This window comes from Chiloscyllium punctatum, chromosome 6 (assembly GCF_047496795.1).
Source record: "Chiloscyllium punctatum isolate Juve2018m chromosome 6, sChiPun1.3, whole genome shotgun sequence".
In the NCBI taxonomy this organism is placed as follows: Eukaryota; Metazoa; Chordata; class Chondrichthyes; order Orectolobiformes; family Hemiscylliidae; genus Chiloscyllium; species Chiloscyllium punctatum.
This window is the reverse complement of record NC_092744.1, coordinates 34,975,351-34,999,646: the sequence shown is the minus strand read 5'-3', so window position 1 is coordinate 34,999,646 and position 24,296 is coordinate 34,975,351. Positions and strand designations below refer to the sequence as shown.

Here is a 24,296-nt window from a genome sequence, read left to right as displayed (position 1 = left end):
TCCTCCATCACCAGACCATAGCAACACGACGGTTGGAGGAAGAGCGCCTCATTTTCCGCCTAGGAACCCTCCTACCACAAGGGATGAACTCAGATTTCTCCAGTTTCCTCATTTCCCCTCCCCCCACCTTGTCTCAGTCAAATCCCTCAAACTCAGCACCACCTTCCTAACCTGCAGTCTTCTTCCTGACCTCTCCGCCCCCCAACCCCACTCTGGCCTATCACCCTCACCTTGACCTCCTTCCACCTATCGCATTTCCAATGCCCCTCCCCCAAGTCCCTCCTCCCTACCTGCTGGACACACTTTCCTCTTTCCTGAAGAAGGGCTTATGCCCAAAACGTTGATTCTCCTGCTCCTTGGATGCTGCCTGACCTGCTGTGCTTTTCCAGCAACATATTTTCAGATCTGTATAGATCCTGATGGTTTCTCCAGCAAGTTTAAATGCTGAGCTACTGCTGTAATTATCTCTCCTTTCCACACAGAAGGAGGCAGTTCCAACCCCAGCTTGTCTGCTAATTCCTGAAGCTTGGTCTTATTCACCTTCCAAGTCACCACATCCACATCCAATTGCAGAAAACTTTTGGTGACTGAAAGAACCATTACTATCCCAAGCTTTGTCTACCCAACCAAACCAACACTCGAAATAAAGACACTAGCACCTACCACTCACTGTTTAAGATCCCACAAAGAGATCCCAATCTGTTATGGACTGGGCCAGACCATTCAAAACATTCTCAAGTAGACAGCACAGACCATAACTTCGCAATTTGTTTTGGTAAGTGTACAGTGAAAATTACCCAGGGTAAGTTAGCTAGGTTGACTACCAGGTTTTAAAACAGACAAAAATGTATTCACAAAATTACACAATGGAACACAAAGAACAGAATGAAGAACCCCTACAGAACTCAGCCTATCCAAACTAGACTTAAGTATGGTGTTCCAAATATACACAACAGTCCCAATAAACAAACCCCTTACCATAGTAAAAATGGAACAAATGTTTACAGGTCGAAGTTAGAGGGCAGAAGGAGAGAGAGTTGAGCAGCCTCTCTTCACACAGTCTACTGCTGAACTCCCTAATTCATTCTGGACTAAACTGCTCAGATGGAGAGCTGGCCATGCCCCCTTGACTTATATAGGTTACTTTTAAAAATATAAAACTTTGATCTAAAGCCTCATCTGTTCACATACAAACAAAAAGGCCTCTCATTATTCTTTTATCTCTGTACCAATCCCAGCTGTTTCGGACCCCCAGAGTGTTTTATGACCCATCTTAAACAAACCAAGGACACAGTATCCTTGAGGAAAGGAACAGCTTTTATAAAAAAAGGACCAGCTTTGTGACAATGGTCATTGGCTGGTACTTGTATGGTGTGAATATTACTTGCCACTTATCAACTCAAATCTAGATGTTGTCCAGGCCTTCATGAATTTGGACAAGGACTGCTGAAGATACTGATCTGTGGAGGAAAAATGGTGCTCAATATTATGAAATCATCAGTAAATATCACCACTTCTGATATTCTGATGACCTGGAGCTGAGATGATTTATCTCCAACAACTACAATCCTGTATCTTTACAACTGATATGAATGCAGCCAGCAGATAGTCAACATACCCACTCCTCCTCCACCACTACCACCCCTCCCCCCAAAGGTAAATTTAGCCTCAATGTCAAGTCCAGTCAATCTTATCTCCCTCTGGAAGTCAACTTTTTTGTTCATTTTTTAATCAAGTCTGCGATGAGGTGGTGCTGCCAGAACCTAAATTTAGCAAAGTGAGCAAGTGCTGTTCAATAGTTATTGCTGTTGCTAAGTGAGTGCTGCTTGATAGCACAGTTAATGACCTCTTACAATGTTTTACTGATGATCAAGAGTAGATTAATTGTGTAATTAAAAGTGGTAATTGGCTGAGTTGGATTTTTTCTGTTTTTCGTAAACAGGACATACATGGGACATTTTCCACATTGTTGAAAAGATGCCAATGTTGTATTGCATTGGGCATGATTTGGAACTGCTGGTGTTGGACTGGGATGTACAAAGTTAAAAATCACACAACACCACATTATAGTCCAACAGCCTTATTTGAGAGCACTAGCATTCAGAGTGCTGCTCCATCAAGAGGTTGTTAAATTTTAAGTTTGATTAGGGGGACACCGAGATCTGGAGAACAAGTCTTCAGTATTATTGTGGAATGTTGTCAGGGCCCACAGTCTTTGTAGTATCCAGTGTCTCCTGCCATTTCTTGATAGCACGTGAAGTGAATGGATTTGGCTGAAGACAGGCATGTGTGATACTAAGGACCTCTGGAGGATGCTGAAATGGATTGTCCACTCAGCACATCTGGCTGAAGATTGTTGCAAATGTTTTAGCCTTTTTTTTCCACTGATATGCTGGGATCACCCATTATTAAGGTTGGGGCATTCTCCTCTATTGAGTAGTTTAATTGTCCATCACTATGCATGACTGGATGTCTACTTAGATGGCTGTCATTGTCAAGTTATGGTGAGATAGGAAGAGCTATTCACATGTCCATTGAAACTATTGTTGAGGAGTTTCTGTTTAACTTTAAAAGGTTTAATTGAATTTCAAAAAGTGTCTTGTGATTTTTTTCCTGAGATAAATACAGTCTAGTCCCAATATCAGTTGAACCTGCAAGTGTAGTCATGTGACTGCTGGGATCCAATTTTCTAGGTTTCTTTGTCCATTTGAAAAACTGATTGGCTTTCTTCACATTATATGTTACACACTTGTGACACTTTATTCAAATTATTGTTGTTCACATTGAGCAAAAGTGGCCTCAGGATAGAGAATTTAAATATAATTCCTAGATTCCCTGTAATTCCATGCCCCATTTCTCTCCAAAACCTTGCAAAATCTTTGTTTTTTTTTAATATCTTCCTTTAACTTAGCTGATTTATCTGAACTGGCCCTTTCAAACATAAATGATTTTTATTCCTTTATGGAATGTGACAGTTGCTCATAAGGCCAGCAATTATTGCTCACTCCTGACTGCCCTGGAGTAGGTGGAAGTGAGCTGGCTTCTTGAATTGCTGTAATCCTTGAGGTGTGGATACACCAAAATTTGTTTTGGAATGAAGATCCAGGAATTTCACCCAGGAATGATGATATAGTCGAAATCAGAATGGCGGGTGGCTTGGAGAAGAACTTGCTGGTGGCAGTGTTCCTATGTATTGGCTGTCCATGCCACTCCAGGTGATAAGAGGTCACAGGCGAGAAGTTGATCAAAGGAGCCTTTGCAAGTTCCTGCATTGCACCTTGTATATGATACACAGCTGCCACTGCAGTGATGGAGAGAAAAGTCCCAATTTTATTCATAGGTTGGACATATAGAGGTGAAAGAAGTCCTGGGTGTGGGTTGCAGGCTGTACTAGGAGTCAGGCCAGACATCCTGCAGATTGCATAGAAAGCCTGCCTCAAGGTCAATGCTTAAAAAATAAAGATGAAGACATAAAACATCCCTCACCCGAACACATACTTCCATTGCCCACTGAAGCCCCAAACCCAATCTCCCTATCCTCCTCATTTTCCTGTGTCACCCTTTGCCCATTTACCCATCCCCATGGCCCTTTGTAACACCTGTACCACCCTATACCCATCTACCAACCCTCATATTGCATCACCCCTCTCCCCACCCCAACCCCATGTCTCCAATTATCCTCATGGCACCTTTAAAGCCACTATTTCAAATCGTACCTCCTACTCACAGCAAATCGTACTCTTACTTCCATCTCTTTGCTAACCTATGTGGCGTTCACGATGAGAAAACCACACTGAAAGTTCTACTGATAATGTCACTATTGGGAAAAAAGTCACTCTAATCAAAACAACAAAAATATTCAATACTCTGAAATTCCTTAAACTGATCCATTGTAAAAGCAAGCATTTCACTAAGAGCTTAATCCATTAAAGGTTAGTTCCTTATATAAACAAATATTTCCAGTCAACAAGCAGTCGGAGCTGTCCATCAAAATCCTTACTTGATTGGTGCCTCATTGTAAACATGTTAGTTTGGGAAATTAGTAATGCAGCATAACCGCTATGTCTTATTTAAACAAGTACTCTAAACAGCCATCACATTTTTTAAACGTGCTATTATTGGACAGTTCCTTGACAGCTACAGCAGTCTCAATGAGTTTAAGTCCTTTTTATTCAAAATACCTTCCCTTCACTGGAAGTATCCCAGTTTTGGATCCAAAGGAGTACCTTAGCTCTCTACAGGGGAGACATTTAAAATATTCTCCAGCCCTCACGTCTCGGACTCCCAATATATCCCTCAACCCCACATACACTACTCATACCCTATAAATACCAACCCATACAATCTAATGCCCTCTATCCATCCTTCTGAGTCCACCATATCTCCCCTATCCATCTCCATGCCCCCAGTCCACAATGCTAACTTAATGCCTACTTCCACCCATCATTCTTTTCTTCACTTGTGCTGACTCATTGAGTATGCAAAAATGACCATGCACAACAAAATCTAGATCTATTATTACTTAAATCTAGACACTCAGCATTCCAAAATCTGACTTTAGTGACACAGCTGGTAAATTTAATGACTGGATGGCTCTAGGAATGAGGCATGGATAAACAATGGCAAATCCCCAATCACACCTCCAGTGGAAATTAGAAATACCAAGTTTGGGGGCAGGACTTGGAATTCCTGATTTCTTCCAGCATTTTTGCCATTCAGACATTATCTACCTTGATGAAAATTGAGCTTGAATGTTTAAGGTGCTGGATTGAGTGCCATTCAAGCAGACTGCTCTGTCCTGGAGTTTCTTGAGTGTTCCTGAATCAGCACTCATCCTGGAAAGTGAGAAGTACTCTGCCATACTTCTGACTTGTATCTTGCCAGAGATGGACAGACTTTAGGGAGTCAGGAGGTGAGTTATTCATTGCACAATTCCCATCTCAGACTTACTCTTGTAGCTGCAGTATTGATATGGCTGGTGCAGTTAGCTTTCTCGCAAATTGTTGATAGTGGGGAATTCAGCAATGGCAATGCAATTATATGTCCAAAAAGAAATAGTTAGATTCTCTCTTGTTGGAGATGGTCATTCCCTGGCTCAATGTATTTTCTTTGAACAATAATAATATGCTTTATAATTGATGTTTCATATACAGGTAGTTAAGGCATCTCTTGATCAAAGAAATACAAAAATGTTTACAATTGTTTCAAGCCAAACAGGTATATTTACATGAACTGAAGTGTAATTTATTTTCATTACTTTGCACTTCAACACTTAAACTGTTTTTTTTATCAAACAACCTTGCTTATGATGGGGATGAAAGGAATCTTGAAGTTCAGCTCATTTCAAAGAACATGTAGTTCTGTAAAGAAAATACAAACATAGGATTGTAAAACTAAGTAAAATTTTAACACTGATATAAAGTTTGATCATAATTGCAACTTACAAGTAAGAAGGCAGCAGCCAGCAAAAGCACTTTTGCGTTCGGATTCATGTTGACTGGAACTATTATTGAAAAACATGTAAGTAAATGCACCAGGATCAGTTTTCAATCAAATATCTTAACAAGAGCATAAAACATAACATACAGATCAAATGAGTCTTTTTGCTTTACCTGAACCTCCCTTTCTTATCTAACTGTCAAAATAACCTTTTATTCCTTTTTTAGTCATTTATGTATTTAACTTAGTTCCAATGAAGAGTCACTGGACTTGAAACATTAATTCTGATTTTCTCCTGCAGATGTTGCCAGACCTGCCGAGTTTCACTAGCAATCTCTGTTTTTGATTCAGATCTCCAGCACGGGCAGTTCTTTGTTTTATTTATTTAAGTATTTAGCTTCCCTTAAGTGTATCTGTACTATTCACTTCAACAACTTGTGGAAACAAGATCCACATTCTCAATGAATAAAAACAAAGCATTGTGAATACTGGAGATCTGAAATAAAATGCAACATGAAGAAACTCAACAGGTCTGGCAATGTCTGAGGAAAGAGAAGTAGAGTTTTGAATAGAATACGACTCCTCTAAAAATAAGAGTTTCTCTCTCCAGAGATGCTGCCAGACCTGCTGAGTCTCTCCAGCTTTTTGTTTTTATTCCATATCATCGTCACTCTGAGTGCAGATGCTACTTCTGAATTCATAATTTTATTTCTTAATCAGTAAATGTTGATCGCCTCTAATAGACCTTTCAGCATTGCAAAGATCTCTAAGTTTTCATCAGCCTTGTCTTTTGATTAAGTAACTCAGTTTATTCATCATTTCCGGCTATGTATATGCTGACAGTTGTGCTAGCCTTCTTGGAATTTTATTATTTCACTTTTTTTGATGCCTTTACATTATTTTTATGAAATAATGGCCAGATCTGCACACAGTATTCTGAATGTAATCCAAGGTTTAGTACAATTTTTGCCTAACTTCCTACTTTTCCATTCTATATCTATAGCAACTATGTTTGATTTATTTTTAATGTCCTTCTTAAACCACATCCTTACTCAGTGATTTTTATGTTTGTGCTCCCAGATCAACTGCTTTATCCTAGTTTGTTCCTTGTTTTCAGAGTAATCTATTACTTTGCAATAACTCCCAGAAGCTCCATGGAGAATTATTAATTAATCTCCAGGTGAAATTTGATGACTATGAGTTCCCTTGGAAACAGGCAATGGCCTGCCCAGCTAGAAAGCGTCACTTGAGCCCCTTATAAAGCATCCCATGTATGGGGGAAAAAAAGCATCCTTGAAAGGTCAGTTAGAAATTATCAATAAAGCATTCAGCAATTGATAGTTAAAAACAGAAAAGAAAAAATGACACAGGGATTTGGTGCTGGGAAAGTCATTCAGTTGCGTGTGATAACATCTTCAGAAATAAAAAGAAACAAAAAGCATTCCAAAGCACCTGCAGAACTGTCTGTCCCAGGGTAGAAGTAGACTATGTACTCCTTGAGTAGTGGCTCTATTTTGGTGTTCAACAACAAACAATATTCCTTTCCAGTCGGACTTCCTGAAATATTATGCACTGCCTTATTTTCTTCCCAAATGTAATCAACTTATCTGCATTAAAACTATTTTTTCAGTATTTCAGTTCTGCAAATTTCTTAATCTCAACATTTATTTATGTGTCATTTTACAGGTCAACATTGAAAATTCCATGGTGGAAAAGGATTGTAAATTGGTATGGTATAATGGATGCAGGTATTTCCAAATCGTTAAGTCATATAGGATATGAGGAGACCATTCACCCAATTTTGCCTGCAACTCTGAAGGAGCTGTTCCAAGTAGTTTTATTCTGTGTTCATTCCCCATAATCTGTAATTTATCTATTTATACAATTCTCTTTTGCATGTTCCTATTATATCTGTTTCTGCTACCAACTCAAGCAGTGCATTCCAGTACATCAAACACAATTGTATATAAAAATGATAGAAATTTCCTCTCCTGTTTATCTGCAATAATTTCAAATCTACATCTCCTGTAGCTACAAGCCTGCCTACCACTGAAAACTGGTTTTCCTTATTTATTTCATCCAAACCTTTCAAAATTCTACTAAAACATCCTTTAAACTTTACTGCTGTAAAGAGATAATCCCAGCTTCTTTAACCTCTTCAAATAGTTGCAGTTCTTCCTCCCTGGTAACGTTCTAGTAAATCTGCTCATCCATACATACCTGTGCTCAGTTCACTATGGGAGTATGAAAGTACTCAACATACCCGAACATTCAATATAAAACAGCTCTCCTTATGTTTGCTTAGGAAATATTCATTCTGTAAGGTATTGCCATTTTGTGAAATATAAATTAGAAATATATAAATATTATCTCAGTCCACCGATCAATGTTGTGAAGCAATCAAGGTCTTTCAACCAGGATATGAAACTATACTTTTACTCTGCTTGCTTGTTTTGCCTTTAGCAGACATAACTTACTGAACACAGAAGATTTCTTCTGTATCAATCTCAATATCTTTCGAATTTACTGGAATGACATGATTTGGTATGTTAGGCATTAAAGTTCCAGCAGGAAGGTTTGCATGCCAGAAAACAAACAAGAAAATAAAGTACCCACTGGTCACTATTTTCTACCTAACCAAATAGATAGATGGGAAATTGTATGTTGTGGAGTCTGCTTGTTTCAATATATATTCCTTAAAAGGGAACTTCTGCATTGGGAACACTAAAGAAGTAAGTTGATCTTTGTATAAGGAGTTAGCAAACTTTATATTGGGATTATAACTGAAAACGAAGGGTCATCAGTTTGAAAGGTTGGGTTGAATTTTGTAAGGGTCTGATTGATGTGAGCTATAGTGAGATTTATGCCAGGATTGGGCAGAATCATCAGCAGAGCCTATTTTGACAGCGGGAGCATTTTGGCAAATGAGTTTCTCACTAAACAGCTGCGAGCTACCAAATAAGAGGTTTTATAACTTCTCAAATATTTACTAATGCCGCAACATAATTCATCTATATTCAGCTTCCTATCATACCACAATCACTGAACAAGCTACATGTCAAGAACCTACAACATGGAAGCCAGAGCAGGAATCTGATGACTTTAGTTTGCTACTGGCTACAGAGAGCCTCTCTGTTGCTCAGTACCAAATACCATCTCAGGGCATGACTCACAGCCACCAGCCACATCCCTTGTCCACTAACATTGGCATTCAACATTTGTCAACCTCTCCTAACTGTCATGGCATCTCTTGGATCCAATTGCAGGCTGCTCAGGAAGGACAGACTTACCTTGAAGGATGTATTAGCAACTAGCTTTGAAAGGCTGCTCCAAGGACAACTCGTGCATGGACAGGCACTTACATCTCAGGGCTGCTCACCTGCTCTCAATGCAAGCTCACTAGTACCAACCACCATTCCTGCCTTGCTTTGCCTTGTTGTGCCAACCAGCACAGTCACACAACCAGGCACAAATAGTCCTGTGACTCTATAGTGGCCAATCTGGGGCTATGATTGGGGAGATGTCTCATCAGGACCTGTCTGATTAGGTCATGGAGATCTACAGCACAGGAAAAAAAATCCCCTCTGCCCTTTGCATCCATGCTAGTTAAAGCAACCACCTCAAGTGGATGGGCCATGGTCAGTCTGTTAGGTCTGTCTATAGAAACTAAGAGGAAAAGAGGTTTGTTGGGGAGTAGCAACGTTTCATGCGATGGGGTGCAGATGTGTACATCTCTTTAGCAGACTGGTGGTGCTGGTATCTGGCTCTCCATTACAGCTGCTAATCTGTCCATGGAGGCAGCCAGATGATTACATGACTCACTGTACTCCTGCAGCTTCTGGGCAATGAAGGGTGGGACGAGATTGGGTTGGGATATCTGGTCAGCGTGGATGAGTTGGACCGAATGGTCTGTTTCTGTGCTGTACATCTCTATGACTCTATGACTCTAAGACACACTTACCTGTCTGCTGCTCCTGTGCCTCCCTGTGCATTGTGTCAAAGCTCCCGATTGCTGACACCACAGAATGCTGTCCTGCCTGGAACTGAGCAGGTGCTTGGTCTCTGGTCAAGAACTAGTGCACTGAAGCATTTCTTCCTCAACCAACTATGGAGTGTCACAATGAGGTCCTCACCTGATTGTGTCCTCAAATTTTCTAACACTAACATTTCCACAACAGTATCAATATCTGAGCTGGTGGAAAGTGGAAGGGCCAACCTTGCTGATGCTTCCCCTGAGGCCTCCATATTCCTTTCTCTGGAGGTCAAGGATATGGTTTATGGGGGAATCATCCATTTCTCTGCAGAGGTTGGTGGGGGCGGGGGCATCCCAGAAGGAGCTGAAGCCGAAAGAGAGACAGAACTGCCACTGACAATTATTACAGTTGGTGTGCAATGAGACAGTAGGATTAATGTGAGGCTTGCAGTGGAATGAAGAGTAATATAATTTCTTCAACCTGTTCAGAGATGTTATTACATATTTCCACACTGTAGGGAATCTAATCTAGTCTAATCTAATCTCTAGAGCCACCTCCATGCTTACTCAGTTGGAGGAACATGGATACCTCAGCATCTCCACAGGAGCTTTCCTGGTCTTTTCAGAGCCAGAATTCATAGGGGATGAAGAGTCAAATGTTAGGCACCCTTCCATCCATCTGGTCCCTTTCTGTCTTAATGTGAGCTATCTTCTCCTGGAATGAGAACAAGGAAGTGATGGAGAGAGGTGAAAGTGGCAGGTGTAGCTGGTCAAAATGTAGTGTGGTGTTCTGGACAAGAGAATAGGCAGTGCAGAGACCTTTGGAGGTAATGGTGTGAAAGGTTGGAGGGGAACAAGACCCAGTGAGAGAGGATATTGTGGGCAATATTGAGAGTGATACAGTGTGATCCTTGGTGGGAGGTAGGTTAATAGCAGAGATAAGAGTGAGAGTGAGGTAGCAGAGAGGCATGTGGTACTTATCCTGTCAACTCACATCACTGCTGGTCATTCCTCTGCACTATAGAGATGGCAATGACCTACATGCCAACCTCAGACCAGGCTGCCAGAGTTGGATGACATGATGTCTTCTGTCATTCCTCCAAGAAGAGGATGCCCCTGTTTTGCTCCACTCCCTTCACTGGGGCCTCCAGAACACGCCAGAGAATCATGGCACAATCTTCACTGTCTCCAATATGTTCAGGTGATGTCCTTGACTGAGTAGTTTTGGAATGCGAGTGCTTGTCTGGGTGCACAGCAACCTTTTAAATATGGTGCAGGTGCCAAATCTTTCAGCAGATACTTAGTGAATGGTGAGCTGCTCCAGGAATGATGTGCCGTAAATTGGGGATAGAATCAGACATGGCAGATGATATTGAGGTGGGGTAGGTAGTTAATAAGACACGTTTGATAAGATACTGTGAGAAATCTCTCTAGATTCACAGTGAAAATGCCTCCAAAAAACTCAACACAACTTGCACAGCCAAAAAAAATACATTACCCCAGTAAAACTGTTCTCTATCTCCAGATACTGCCATACTTGAGTATTACCAGCATTTGCTGATTTAATTTCAGATTTCCAGCAACTGCAATATTTTGCTTTTGTATTAAGGTTTGATTTGAATCCTTTCGCTCAAAAGCACTTACACAAAAACACAATATTCCTTACCTAAAATATGAATGTCATTATTCTTTAATTATTAAGGGCCGTATTGCCCATCAAGTGTTCCACTACCTATGGAAGCACCATCATTCTGATTGTAATGGAATTTGTGCAATATCTTTTGCATCATTGCCTTAGTGTTGATTTTGCACTTGATTATAATCAAAGTATTGCCACTAAAGAAAACGTTGATGCAATTTCATTGCATTCTTGTGTAAACACAAGGCAAAGCATCAGATCAGAAGGTGTCATGTGATAAAAACTGAAATCAATAAATGTTTAAACTTCTGTTAACTATTCCTTATTAAATGTTCTTACAGTCTACTCCAAAGTATTCATGGTCCATATTGTATTCTGAATTGTATCCTTGCCACCGTTTCCAGATTGATCCCAAATGGTTCCCAATCTTGGATGTAATCTGTAATGTTATGGACACGTTATTTACAGATGGGAATGGTAAGACTATAATTGATACCAAAGAGTCTGTCATATTGTCATAAAATTGCAGCACATCTTCACATTGTTTAGCAGTATCTTGTGAACCAATACAAACCATGACCATTTTAAAATTTGATAGTTATAAGTAATTTTAACTGCTAACAAACAAATAAATCTATTAGAAATGAAACTTTCTTATAAATGAGTGACAAAATTCCCCCAAAATTGGAGAAAACATGAAGGAAATAAACTCTGCTGCTATTTTAAATGTCTCAAATTCCAACAATTTATTATTTTTGGATTGATGATCTGTGATGGACTAATCATATTTCTATCTTACTTTACAGTTTAATATCTGGTTCAGCATGAGACTTCTAGACATTCATTTGATGGAGATGTTCATGGGGAGAAGGACTCATGCCCGAAACGTCAATTCTCCTGCTCCTTGGATGCTGCCTGACCTGCTGTGCTTTTCCAGCAACACATTTTCAGCCATGGTGATTCAATGGCAATTATAATTCATGTCACTCATCAGCCCAAATCTGAATGTTGTCCACCCATGATGCAAGCAGACAATGTTAACTGCAAATAGATCTGAATACTGTAATCATCAGCAAGCATCCCTACTTTTGGTCTTATGAGACTTAGTCTGTAATAGGGAAGGTATGAGTATATTCAGAAAAATACCTTTGGCTGACTCGGTGTCATTCTAATTATGTTGAGTATTCGTACCTTAAATTCCTGGTCTGAATAACAGCGGCAAGGACAACAGGAGCCATGAATTTTCATAATCCCATGTCCATTCGTATCACAGATTTCCAACAATGGTGTGAACATGCTCCATCTGAAGCCAGGGACACAAAGGAACATATTCACTTTAGGGCTCAGTACTTGTTCGGCATTCTGTAGACTAATATAACCTGGATGGATGCAAAGTGAAACTGTTTCAACAGTTGTTTATCTTTTCACCTTCCCCCGAATGCTACAGTTTATAAATAGGTATCCTTCTACAATAGATCTAAATTCCTGCACGATGGATTAATTGCTAACTCATTTTACACAGCCTCCTTAATGTTGCTGCAGAGAAGTATTTTCATCCTGATTTGCTTGTGTACGTGCATGCATGATGGGAAAACTATACAATTTCTGCAGCACTTAGTCATGTCCTAATAAAATGTGATACCATTTAGCTATTAACTGTATTAAACTATCCCTGTTCTGAAGAAGTCATACCAGACAAGAAATGTCAACTCTGCTTCTGTCTGCATAGATGTTGCCAGACTAGCTGAGATTTTCCAGAATTGTCTATTTTTATTTCACTTATCTAGTATCCACAGCATTATGCTTTTCACGCTGTCAGCCAATTAATTTTACAGCAAAAATGCAGATTAGAAAGTTCTGACTTAATTATGTTTTGTATGATGAGGTGGATGCAGTAAATCAATAGGGGAAATTAATTTGTTAAACTGTTTCTCTGCTTTTGTGCAATAACAGCAATAATTTGTGTTTCTATAGCACCTTTAACAATGTAAAACCATTCAGGAGTATTATTAAATAGAATTTTTGTCAGAAATATAAAGAGGTGGAGTAATTTAATATAGGACTTTCAGAACTTAGGGTTGCGGGAGCTGGAGGCATGGTTGCCACCTGTGAAGAGATTAAATTTGGGAAACTCTCAAGGCCAGAATCGGAAGATATTTCGGAGGATTGTAGGTTTGAAGGAGATACAGAGCTGCTGGAGAGCAAGGCCATGGAGGGATTTGAAAGTATGGATGAGGAATTTAAAGATGAGGCCATTGCTTAACAAGAAGTCAAAGAAGATCAGTAAGCAAAAAGGTGATGAGTGAACAGGACATAGTGCAAATTAGGATATGGTGAATAGCGTCTTGAATGAACTCAGGTTTACAAAGCGTAGCAAGTTGGAGGCCTCTTGGGAGTGCAGTGGAACACTCAAATCTAAAGCTAACAAAAGCACAACTGAGGGTTTCAGCACCAGATGATTAAGACATGGGTAGATTTCAATAGAGTTATGAAGTGGAACTATGTTGTCTTTGTGATAGCATGAATATATGTTTGGAAGTTTGCCTTGGCATCAAATATTGTGAAAGTGTCTGGTTCAACCTCACAAGGACAGAGATGGTGCTGGTGGCTAGGGAATGGAGTTTGTAACAGGGAGAGAAGCCAATAGCTTAATATTTCACTCCAGGAAAATGATAAAAGCATTTGAATCCATGATGCTGCAACTTAATTGAGCTAAAACAATTAGACATACAATTAGAAATACAATAATGCGTGCAATTCTGGGCTCCCTCCTATCAGAAGGATGTTGTGAATCTTGAAAGGGTTCAGAAAAGATTTACAAGGATGTTACTGGGGTTGGAGGATTTGGGCTATGGGGAGAGTCTGAATAGGCTGGAGCGTCGGAGGCTGAAGTGTGACCTTATAGAGATTTATAAAATCATGAGGGGCATGGATAGGGTAAATAGACAAGATCTTTTCCCTGGGATGGGGGAGTCCAGAACTAGAGGGCATAGGGTTAGGTCAAGAGGGGAAAGATATAAAAGGGACCTAAGGGGCAACTTTTTTATGCAGACCGTGGTGCGTATATGGAATGAGCTGCCAGAGGAAGTGTTGGTGGCTGGTGCAATTGCAGCATTTAAAAAGCATCTGGAGGGGTATATGTATAGGAAAGGTTTAGAGGGATATGGGCCAAGTGCTGGCAAATGGGACTAGATTAGGTTTGGATATCTGTTCGGCATGGATGAGTTTGACCGAAGGATCTGCTTCCATACTGCGCATCTCTATGATTCTATAATTGTCCTTGTAGTGGTTAAGATAAATGAGAGCAAAGCCGGATAAGATTTACCTCTGCTTAATTGCACCAATTTGTTCTTTCTGTGCATTGAACACATTTATCTCCATTAGGCAGCATCCACAACAGCAGGCATCTACCCGGAAAGGTCTGGCAAAGTGCAGTACCTCCTCTGATTGTAGGTTATAGATCTTTATGCAACAGGACCGAGCTGCACCACACAAGTTCAAACACAGGCAAGTAGTATCTGAAGAAGATATAGAACTGATGAAAGTTCATTAAGGGATATAATGTTCTTTCAAATATTCAGTTAACATTGTTTTCCAGGTTTCAAATGAAAAATTTCTTATGACTCTACTTCCTACTGGAGCTGCTTTCCCTGGGTTCAGTGTTAACTCTTCAGGATTCTTAGAATGTAGTATGCATAAACTATAGCGCTTCAGTTTCCCATTGTGTTTTGGAGTGTACAACTTTCAATCCCAAAGGAACTAAAACTCACCTTTAAGAATAACCTGAAGCCAAAAGTATATCTCCAGAAAAGTTCCCAGCACAAAGAACTGTTGTAATGCTATAAACGAAAGGTCTCAAATCTTGTTGACATTCTACCCTAAATTCCCTTAAATATTTGCACATTTTTCAATGTGTATTCTGTCAGATTTATTACAATTTCCTCTTCATTCATACAACTCATTTTCATTTCTACACGGTAATTTTTTTGTCAATTCTATTGTTGTTTCACCCAAAACATTACCTTCTGATGCCATGTACAGTTGTTCACCTTTTTGAGAGGTGATAATGTATGTCCTGCCAGGGTCACAGGTAAGCCCTGAAATGGAAATGGAGCAATGATACCTTATCAGCAAATGCTCCAGACTAAATATCATCAGAGCTTCTACATTACAATTAAGTTAAAAAATTATCAAACATAGTAAATGAAGGTAAGTCAACCTCTTTTTGTATTTATTCCCAATATGCATTTTGTGGGGGTGATCTTGTCTCATAAACTTGATTGAGTTTTCTGAGGAAGTGACAAAGATCATGGATGAGGGTAGGGTAATAGATGTTGTATACATAGACCTTACTAAAGTATTTGACAAGGCCCCTTATGGTAAGCCGGTCCAGAAGATTACGTCTTATGGAATCCATTGTATACCTTGTATCTGTAGATGAAGCTTCTGTGGTGCCATGGCCTTGTTTCTGGAGAAACCAGTACCCTCACCAGTTTCCAAAATGTTGTACTAATCAGCAAGCAGGAGAGACTGAGGAGATTCCTGTAAAACCTGCCTGGTTCTCCTAGACTGGGTAGCGGTCACCCATTCCCTCTCTGCTGGCATGCTCCTAACCTGTGGTGACCATCTTCTTGTATGTGATATCCACGCAGTCCTTTGCCTCGTGGATTCATGTTTGAGACTCCAGCCACTGCTCACGTTCCAAGACCAGGTGTTTAAGCCAGTGAAACTGTACAGATGTGTTTGTCAATGGAAAATAGTATGTCCATGACCTCACACATGCCATGGAATGTACATTCCACTTGACCCTGCTGACCTGTCATCCTGTAATGCTAAAAACTACTTGGTACCCTAAGTATAAATATAAAAATATGATTAAAGTCTTACTAGTAACAACTTTATTTTGCCTACGTTAATTTAATTTTCCTTTGGTTTCCCTTATTATTTTATTTAACTTTGGCTTGATTTAACTTTACTTCCCATTTGATAGTTTTCCTTACTGAAATCTATGTAAATACTCCTTCTTGAAAAATGATCTTTTTTCTAGTATTAAGCTATTTAAACTCACTCCCTAAAAGTAGCTTCTCACCAACTAATGCACCTCAGGTTTTCCTATGATATGGCTCTTGGATTTTTAGCCTAGTTGCTGAGTAGCCCTGATTGGATAGGTCTACCAAGATCCAGTTGCCTCTGCTCCCAGAGAGAAGATACTGAGCCTCACCCTATCTTTATCCACTGCCAGGTACAGATTTATCCTGCAGGTCTGGGCTGTCTCCTCTGCCAGAATGTTCCTAGCCTTGTTATCCCATTGCCATCCAATCCCTTGTTCAAAAAAATCTGCCTTCGAACACTGCTAAATAAAAGACTAAAATTTTTGCTTTGCTTCTTAATCTATGCTTTCTCTAATTTTTCTTAACTCTTCTATCACACCTTGACTTGTTTTCTTTCTTTTCTGCACATTACATTAAAGATGCTTGGTAGGTATAAACTGTTCATAATCTTGAAGACTACTATATAGAAAACTGAATGCAATTTGCAATTGAGCTTTAGATTACTTTACTTTAGATTACTTACAGTGTGGAAACAGGCCCTTCGGCCCAACAAGTCCACACCAACCCACTGAAACGCAACCCACCCAGACCCATTCCCCTACATTTACCCCTTCACCTAACGCTACGGGCCATTTAGCATGGCCAATTCACCTAACCTGCACATTTTTGGATTGTGGGAGGAAACCGGAGCACCCAGAGCTATCTGATATTTCTCAATAGTTTAAAACTATTTAAACACTGTACGTTACTAATGTTATAAATGCATGCTGCACAAAGTAACTGATTTAAGAAAATTCTATACGCGCCTTGGTATTCAGCCTTTGCTGTGATACAAAGCTGATAGAGTTTGAAGAGTGGCTGTAATCCAAGAAATTCCTGCATGGTCCCACATCCTTTTACATCCTTCGGGAGTGAAGACGTGTGAAAACACTCTTCTGTTTTGGAATCGTTAAATTGCATCTGAAAGGAACACTCTTCATTTGTGTTCTCAAAATTTCCATCAACAATTTTCTCATCCAATACTCTTGATTTTTCTGAATTAATCCTGCTCGGGTCAAAGTGTTGCCATGTAGCATCTGAAAGTACAGTATTATCCGATAGTTCATCAGTTTGTTCATTTTTCTTTCTTTCTAGTCTACCTAAAAGATTTTCAATATGTTTTTCCTTTCTAAAAATCCAAAAGGGGCAGGTTGTGTGGTTACTGCAGCCGTTTCTGCCTGCTTCTTCACATTTGTTTAAAGAAAACCTCTCAAACTCGCTATCAGATTACCAGAGTTACCATCACAACAGACTGGATTTTCATTGTTTTTGTAATAAAAGGCTCACTCAAGCAAAAAGGCGAACTCTTCTTCAGGAGGGCAAACAGCAATGTTAACAAAGCCCTTTAGAAAAGAAAGACAACATTGAATATATTAGAATAAATTGTGGGACAGAGAAAAGATTCCCAAGAAGTTCTGTTCAATTTCACAAGTCTGTGAGGTAAAGTAAGCTTGCACATTTAGTTATAGGGCAATTAAGAATAAACATTGACAACAAGATTCTATGAAATCCTAAATGATAGAATCTATCAGCTGTATTCTGTGCTTACCTTTAGTATTCATAAAATTGGTCATCACTTTAGGGCTGCACTGTCACAGCATTCATGCGCAATTTCCCTCAGCTCAAATATGTACTGGGGCCGCCCAGACAGGGAGATGGTTTGTGACTGTGAATCACAAATAGGCAAAATCAGGTGATAGAGTCAGGACCAGCAGCACAGAGACCCTACTGCAGGTAAAGGACTTTCCAAGCTCTATTCAGCCGGATACCAATGCTGACCCTCAGGAGTTGTTGGCACAGAGGGCAATTCTGGAGTAGCAAGAGTAAATGTGATAGTCTATCAGCATTTTCAGTTACGCGTGCAGAATTAATGAGAAATTTCCTAGCATGATTGCCTTTATGTCTCGAGCCTTTTGCCTGGTGTCTGTGTACATGGAAAAATTGGCATTGCATATAGAGTGTCACTCTCAGTGGTCAACTGACTGCATGCTCAGAATGTCACTTTCAACAGGATTGCCCTGGCATTTACTGCTTCATTGTTATTGCGACAATGTGCTCCCCAATGCTTGGCTGCAGGGGGTCTGTTAGAAGGATGATGAAGAAAAGAAACACAGAACTAGAATTAGGGGTCCTGTTCAAAATGATTCCATTCTATGCCATTGCCCAGTACCCAGCTCCACTTCAGTCAAATCCCCACATATTGTCTCCTGTCTGGGAAACTGAGTCTGCTCTTGCATGAGTGTAGGTGGAACAGCAGGACCCTCTCAGGTTGACCAAAAGCATGTGAGCAGTCAGTGCAGGTGGCCAATGCTTGCTTCTAGCAGAGATTGTACCATGTGTTGGAGAAGTAGAAAAGTGTAGGCAATGGATTTGAAGTTGCACAAGGGTGTTAGCTCCGTTACAATAATCTTCATGTTTGTGCACTGTCACATTTATGTCACCACTACATTGTCCTGTCGTGCCCACCTTTGCCTGTTACCTGCCAATTCACCTTCTATCTTGTGAAAAATGATGTGACAAGAGTTAATGTCAAATAATAGATGTCTCTGAAATGGAGGGATTGTTGTTTATAGGATGACCCTTGTCCTGGAAGACCACTAGGTTTGGAATTTGTGACCCATGTGGCAAACACTGCTTCAGTTTAGTTGAGTGCCTAATCACAGTGCTACTGGTGGCCTCACCACATCACGTTCCTCCTCCTATACATCCCACTCTTGCTGCTGCACTAATTTTGTAGGCATGTAAAAGCAGTATCATTTTGACAACCCTGTCTGCTACATAAAGATAGATACCTGTCCAGAAATGCGACACAGTGGCACAGTGGTTAGCACTGCTGCCTCACAGCGCCAGAGACCTGGGTTCAATTCCCACCTCAGGCGACTGACTGTGTGGAGTTTGCACGTTCTCCCCGTGTCTGCGTGGGTTTCCTCCGGGTGCTCCAGTTTCCTCCCACAGTCCAAAGATGTGCAGGGCAGGTGAATTAGCCATGCTAAATTGCCCGTAGTGTTAGGTAAGGGGTAAATGTAGGGGTATGGGTGGGTTGCGGGTCGGTGTGGACTTGTTGGGCCGAAGGGCCTGTTTCCATACTGTAATGTAATCTAAAAACCTGAATCACATTGTCATCATGAGGACTATTTGCTGTATAATAATGTGAAATAACATTGATAACAATCCTAGTCAGAAAACTTTTCTTCATCTTTCCTGAACATCATTATTTGGATGCACACAAATGTCACGAACAACATCTTTGGAAGGTAGCCCTTGTCTCCAGCAAGTTAATCGCTAACTCAGATCCCATATCAGGGAGGCTGGACAGCTGCAGGATGGATCCATTGTGGCAATTCCCTGGGAATCTAGTCCATATGTGCATGATAACCTTTTAGCGTTTGCCAACTAGCTGAACTTTGATAGTGTGAAAATGTTTCTGGTTGATAAAGATTTTCAGGAAAGAAATCAAGGGCTGTGATGAATTTGTCTGCCCTGCTTATCTGATGGGGGGCTGTGGATCACATTCAGGCTGAAGGTGGAAATTGGTCAGTTCATGGTAATTTCAAATTTTAAAATCTGCCATCCAGTCTCAAACCTACTCACCCCATCCATTTAAAACTCCCCATAGATTCACCAAGCATCCAATAGAAATATTAACATAGGACATATAAATGAAAAATACAATAGGTGGAATGCAAGAATTAAAAAAAGCACTTTAGATCAAGAGGTAAAGGAAGGATCCTCCAGTCAGTTGAGTTGTTCTAAAGTTTCCACTAATCCAGACTAAGGTTTATCTAGCTGCTCCTGGGACAAAAATGAAAAATCTAATAATTCAGGCCAGAACCAGTCCTCTCAGTCTGTACGAATTGAATAAACAACCTGCACAGAACACATTTCATATTGAACAAGAAGGCAGAAAACAATTCATTTTATTTAAGCAACACTAAAGTGACCCTGAATGTCAAGGGAAAATGAATTTTTAACAAACTACTGAGAACTAGACAATTTTATCTCAACAGAATTTAAAATCAGGAAAGATTCTGGCTATGCTAAAATATGAGGTTCCCTTGATTTCATGATGAGCAACATTATACCTGGCCTCTTCAAAGACATTGTTTTGTACTAAACATTGAAGAAGCTGAACTGAAAGGACAGCTAATCAACAGTGAAGGAAGTCTGTACTTTGGATATTTCAACCAATTTACGTATTAAAAGCACTTTACCCATGTCCTCTTTTTGGTTAGATGGACAAAAGGATCCAGAATTTGATTTGCAGTTCAACTTGATTTTATTAACAAAATATTCCTTATTAAGGATTTCCCAAATTCCCCAATATTTACTCTCTATCTACCTATGTATCCATCTGAAGGACATTACCTGTAACAATTTATGTGTTTGAACTGGGCCACTGGAATCTCCTTCCTTTCTTACATAGGACCAGCTCTTTTTCACAAAGGTGGGTCTCGCAAGGTCTTCTCTCACTCTCTCTTTCTCTCACTCTCTCTCTCTCTCCTCTCTCTGTAGGTGATCAGAGCTCCGCTGCTGGGCCAGGTTAAGTCTCCTCTGAGGGGTGGTGTCTAGATGTGTGTTCATATCTCACATCTCTGCAGACCCTTCAGAATGTTGTGTGGTCTTTAGCAAATGGAGTCATGAGCTGGATTCTAATTATCCAATGGAGTTACACATATAAAGCGTACATGCTGAGGCAGTCAAGACACCAGAACAGAAACGAAAATGTGCTGCTGGAAAAGCGCAGCAGGTCAGGCAGCATCCAAGGAGCAGGAGAATCGACGTTTCGTGCATGATCCCTTCTTCAGGAATGAGGAAAGTGTGCCAAGCAGGGATAAAAGGTAGGGAGGAGGGTCTTGGGGGAGGGGCATTGGAAATGCGATAGGTGGAAGGAGGTTAAGGTGAGGGTGATAGGCCAGAGTGGGGGTGGGGGCGGAGAGGTCAGGAAGAAGATTGCAGATTAGGAAGATGGTGCTGAGTTCGAGGGTTGGGACTGAGACAAGGTGGGGGGAGGGGAAATGAGGAAACTGGAGAAATCTGACTTGCTACCACAGCCACATCTCCTTCCTCAGCACCTGCCTATGGAACCGACTGACCCCGCACAGACTCCGGACTACGTTCAGACCAACAAAGTTTGGACGCAACCAGGACAACCAGTACCTACAACAAATCCAAAGCCTCCAGCAACAGACCTCCCTCCGGATCCTCCGCTCCACACTTGCAGCCATGCATTCCCTGCAATTAGCCCTACCCCAGCTCAGCACAACACTCTCACAGACTGGCAAAGGACCTCTACTGTGCTTCATCCACAAAAGAATCCATACACTAAACAAACAGTTCTTCCTAGCCATATTGGAAATTAAAGACAGTAAGTACCAAAAATTTTCATGTAGTTACCCCCACACTCTGGGTTCCTCAACTGTTCCAGAATCTTCCATCGGCCTCCGAAATCACTCGGGCGCCATTAACCATGCGGCCGCTGCAGCGCCCACGGCAGTAACCGCCGCCGCGAACCATGATGTCACTTCCACCCCCACCGACCTTGCAGCCTCCGCGATCGCCGCCCAGACAACCGCCTCCATGATTGCCAGGAAGACCATCACTGACAGATTCACGGCCTCCGCGGTGTCCACAACTATCGGGAACAACACCGTTTCTGCCGTCTCCACAGCCACTTCCGCCCCTTGGGTTGCCATCGCCGCAGCCACTTCCGCCCCCAGTGACATCACTCACCTGCACAAGGACCACGCTGCATGCGTCTCCGCCCCCACGCCGATATCCGTCACCACGCCTAACCTCGCCCCCACGCCGATCTCCGTCACCATGCCTAAACCCGCCCCCACGCCGATCTCCGTTCATACGCCTAACCCCGCCCCCATGCTGATTTCTGTCCCCACGCCGAACCCCACCCCCACCCTGATCTCCGTCCCCGCCCCGATTCCCGCCCCCACGCCTAACCCTGCCCCCACTCCCAGCTCCAGCCCCACACCTGGTCCTAGCTCCCAGCTCTGCCGTGTTTTCACCATCCCTCCAGAACTACCCCTCTCTGAGGATGAAAGATCAGTCCTCAGCAGAGGCCTCACCTTCATTCCCTTATGCTCGCAGATTAACGAGTTCAACACGCGGTAAGACATCGAACAATTCTTCCGACACCTTCGCCTCCACGCCTACTTCTTCAACCAGGATTCTTGCCCACCCTCTGATGACCTCTTCTCCCACCTCCAACACACCCCATCTACCCGGACACCCTGTGCTAGCCTCTTACCCGCCCTCTTCATAGCCAACTGCCGCCGCGACATTAACCGTCTCAACCTCTCCACCCCTCTCACCCACTCCAACCTCTCACCCTCGGAACGTACAGCCCTCCACTCCCTCCGTTCCAACCCCAACCTCACTATCAAACCGGCAGACAAGGGAGGCGCGGTAGTAGTTTGGCACACCGACATTTACACCGCTGAGGCTAAACGCCAGCTCGCGGACACCTCCTCCTACTGCCCCCTTGACCATGACTTCACCTCCCACAACCAAACCATCAGCTCCCAGACCATCCATAACCTCATCACCTCAGGGGATCTCCCATCCACCTCCTCCAACCTCATAGTCCCACAGCCCCGCACCGCCCATTTCTACCTCCTGCCCAAAATCCACAAACTGACTTCCACCTGCTGACCCATTGTCTCAGCCTGTTCCTGTCCCACCAAACTCATCTCTGCATACCTTGACATGGTCCTGTCCCCCTTAGTCCAAGAACTCCCCACCTATGTTCGGGACACCACCCACACCCTCCACCTCCTCCATGATTTTCGCTTCCCCGGTCCCCAACGCCTTATCTTCACCATGGACATCCAGTCCCTGTACACCTCCATCCCCCATCATGAAGGACTCAAAGCCTTCTGCTTCGTCCTTTCCCGCCGTACCAACCAGTACCCTTCCACTGACACCCTCCTTTGACTGACTGAACTGGTCCTCACTCTGAACAACTTCTCTTTCCAATCCTCCCACTTCCTCCAAACCAAAAGAGTATCCATGGAAACCTGCATGGGCCCCAGCTATGCCTGCCTCTTCGTAGGATATGTGGAACAGTCCATCTTCCGCAGCTACACTGGCACCACCCCCTACCTTTTCCTCCGCTACATCAATGACTGTATTGGCGCTGCCTCTTGCTCCCACGAGGAGGTTGAACAGTTCATCCACTTTACCAATACCTTACACCTCGACCTCAAATTTACCTGGGCCGTCTCAGACTCCTCCCTCCCCTTCCTAGACCTCTCCATTTCCATCTCGGGCGTCTGAATCAACACGGACATTTACTATAAACCGACCGACTCCCATAGCTACCTAGACGACACCTCGTCCCACCCTGCCCCCTGTAAAAATGCCATCCCCATATTCCAAATTCCTTCATCTCCACCGCATCTGCTCCCAGGAGGACCAGTTCCAATACCGAACAACCCAGATGGCGTCCTTCTTCAAAGACTGCAATTTCCCCCCAGAAGTGATCGACGATGCTCTCCACCGCATCTCCTCCCCTTCCCGCTCCTCTGCCCTTGAGTCCCACCCCTCCAATCACCACCAGGACAGAACCCCACTGGTCCTCACCTACCATCCCACCAACCTCCATATACATCGTATCATCTTTCGTCATTTCCGCCAACTCCAAACGGACCCCACCACCAGGGATATATTTCCCTCCCCTCCCCTATCAGCGTTCCGAAAAGACCACTCCCTCCGTGACTCCCTTGTCAGGTCCATAACCCCCACCAACCCAACCTCCACTCCCGGCACCTTCCCGTGCAACCGCAAGAAATGCAAAACTTGTGCCCACACCCCCCCCCCCCCCCCCCCCCCCCCCCTCACTTCCCTCCAAGGCCCTAAGGGATCCTTCCATATCTGCCACAATTCACCTGCACCTCCACACACATCATTTACTGCATCCACTGCACCTGATGTGGCCTTCTCTATATTGGGGAGACAGACCGCCTACTTGTGGAACGTTTCAGAGAACACCTCTGGGACACCCGGACCAACCAACCCAACCACCCTATGGCTCAACAATTCAACTTCCTCTCCCACTCCACCAAGGACATGCAGGTCCTTGGACTCCTCCATCGCCAGACCATTGCAACATGACGCCTGGAGGAAGAGCGCCTCATCTTCT

The 24,296-nt window shown here is 42.4% G+C and overlaps 1 protein-coding gene across 2 annotated transcripts; it reads right to left on the bottom strand.

Moving 5' to 3' along the window:
* Nucleotides 1–2,761: 2,761 nt before the first annotated feature.
* Nucleotides 2,762–17,796, bottom strand: LOC140478866 (phospholipid scramblase family member 5). 2 transcript variants are annotated; one of them, XM_072572409.1, is made up of 8 exons: nt 17,691–17,796; nt 16,909–17,178; nt 15,074–15,148; nt 14,377–14,569; nt 12,243–12,354; nt 11,391–11,490; nt 5,445–5,503; nt 2,762–5,360 (listed from the first exon to the last, which is right to left on the bottom strand). In XM_072572409.1, exons 1-8 carry the CDS (start codon nt 17,713–17,715, stop codon nt 5,334–5,336), a joined length of 861 nt encoding a protein of 286 aa, XP_072428510.1. In that variant the 5' UTR covers nt 17,716–17,796; the 3' UTR covers nt 2,762–5,333. The 2 variants fall into 2 exon arrangements, with proteins under 2 accessions (XP_072428510.1, XP_072428509.1); XM_072572408.1 differs by having other exon boundaries at nt 2,762–3,301.
* Nucleotides 17,797–24,296: the final 6,500 nt, after the last annotated feature.

Bases quoted from the DNA above. Each gene is read 5' to 3' on its own strand.
- LOC140478866 (XM_072572408.1), bottom strand. From the start codon at position 17,715: ATGACCAATTTTATGAATACTAAAG. The intron at 14,570-15,073 runs GTAATGTTTTGG...TATCTTCTTCAG, and splicing joins ACTGTACATGGCATCAGAAG to ATACTACTTGCCTGTGTTTG. The intron at 5,504-11,390 runs GTAAGAACATTT...TTTCAATAATAG, and splicing joins TGAATACTTTGGAGTAGACT to TTCCAGTCAACATGAATCCG.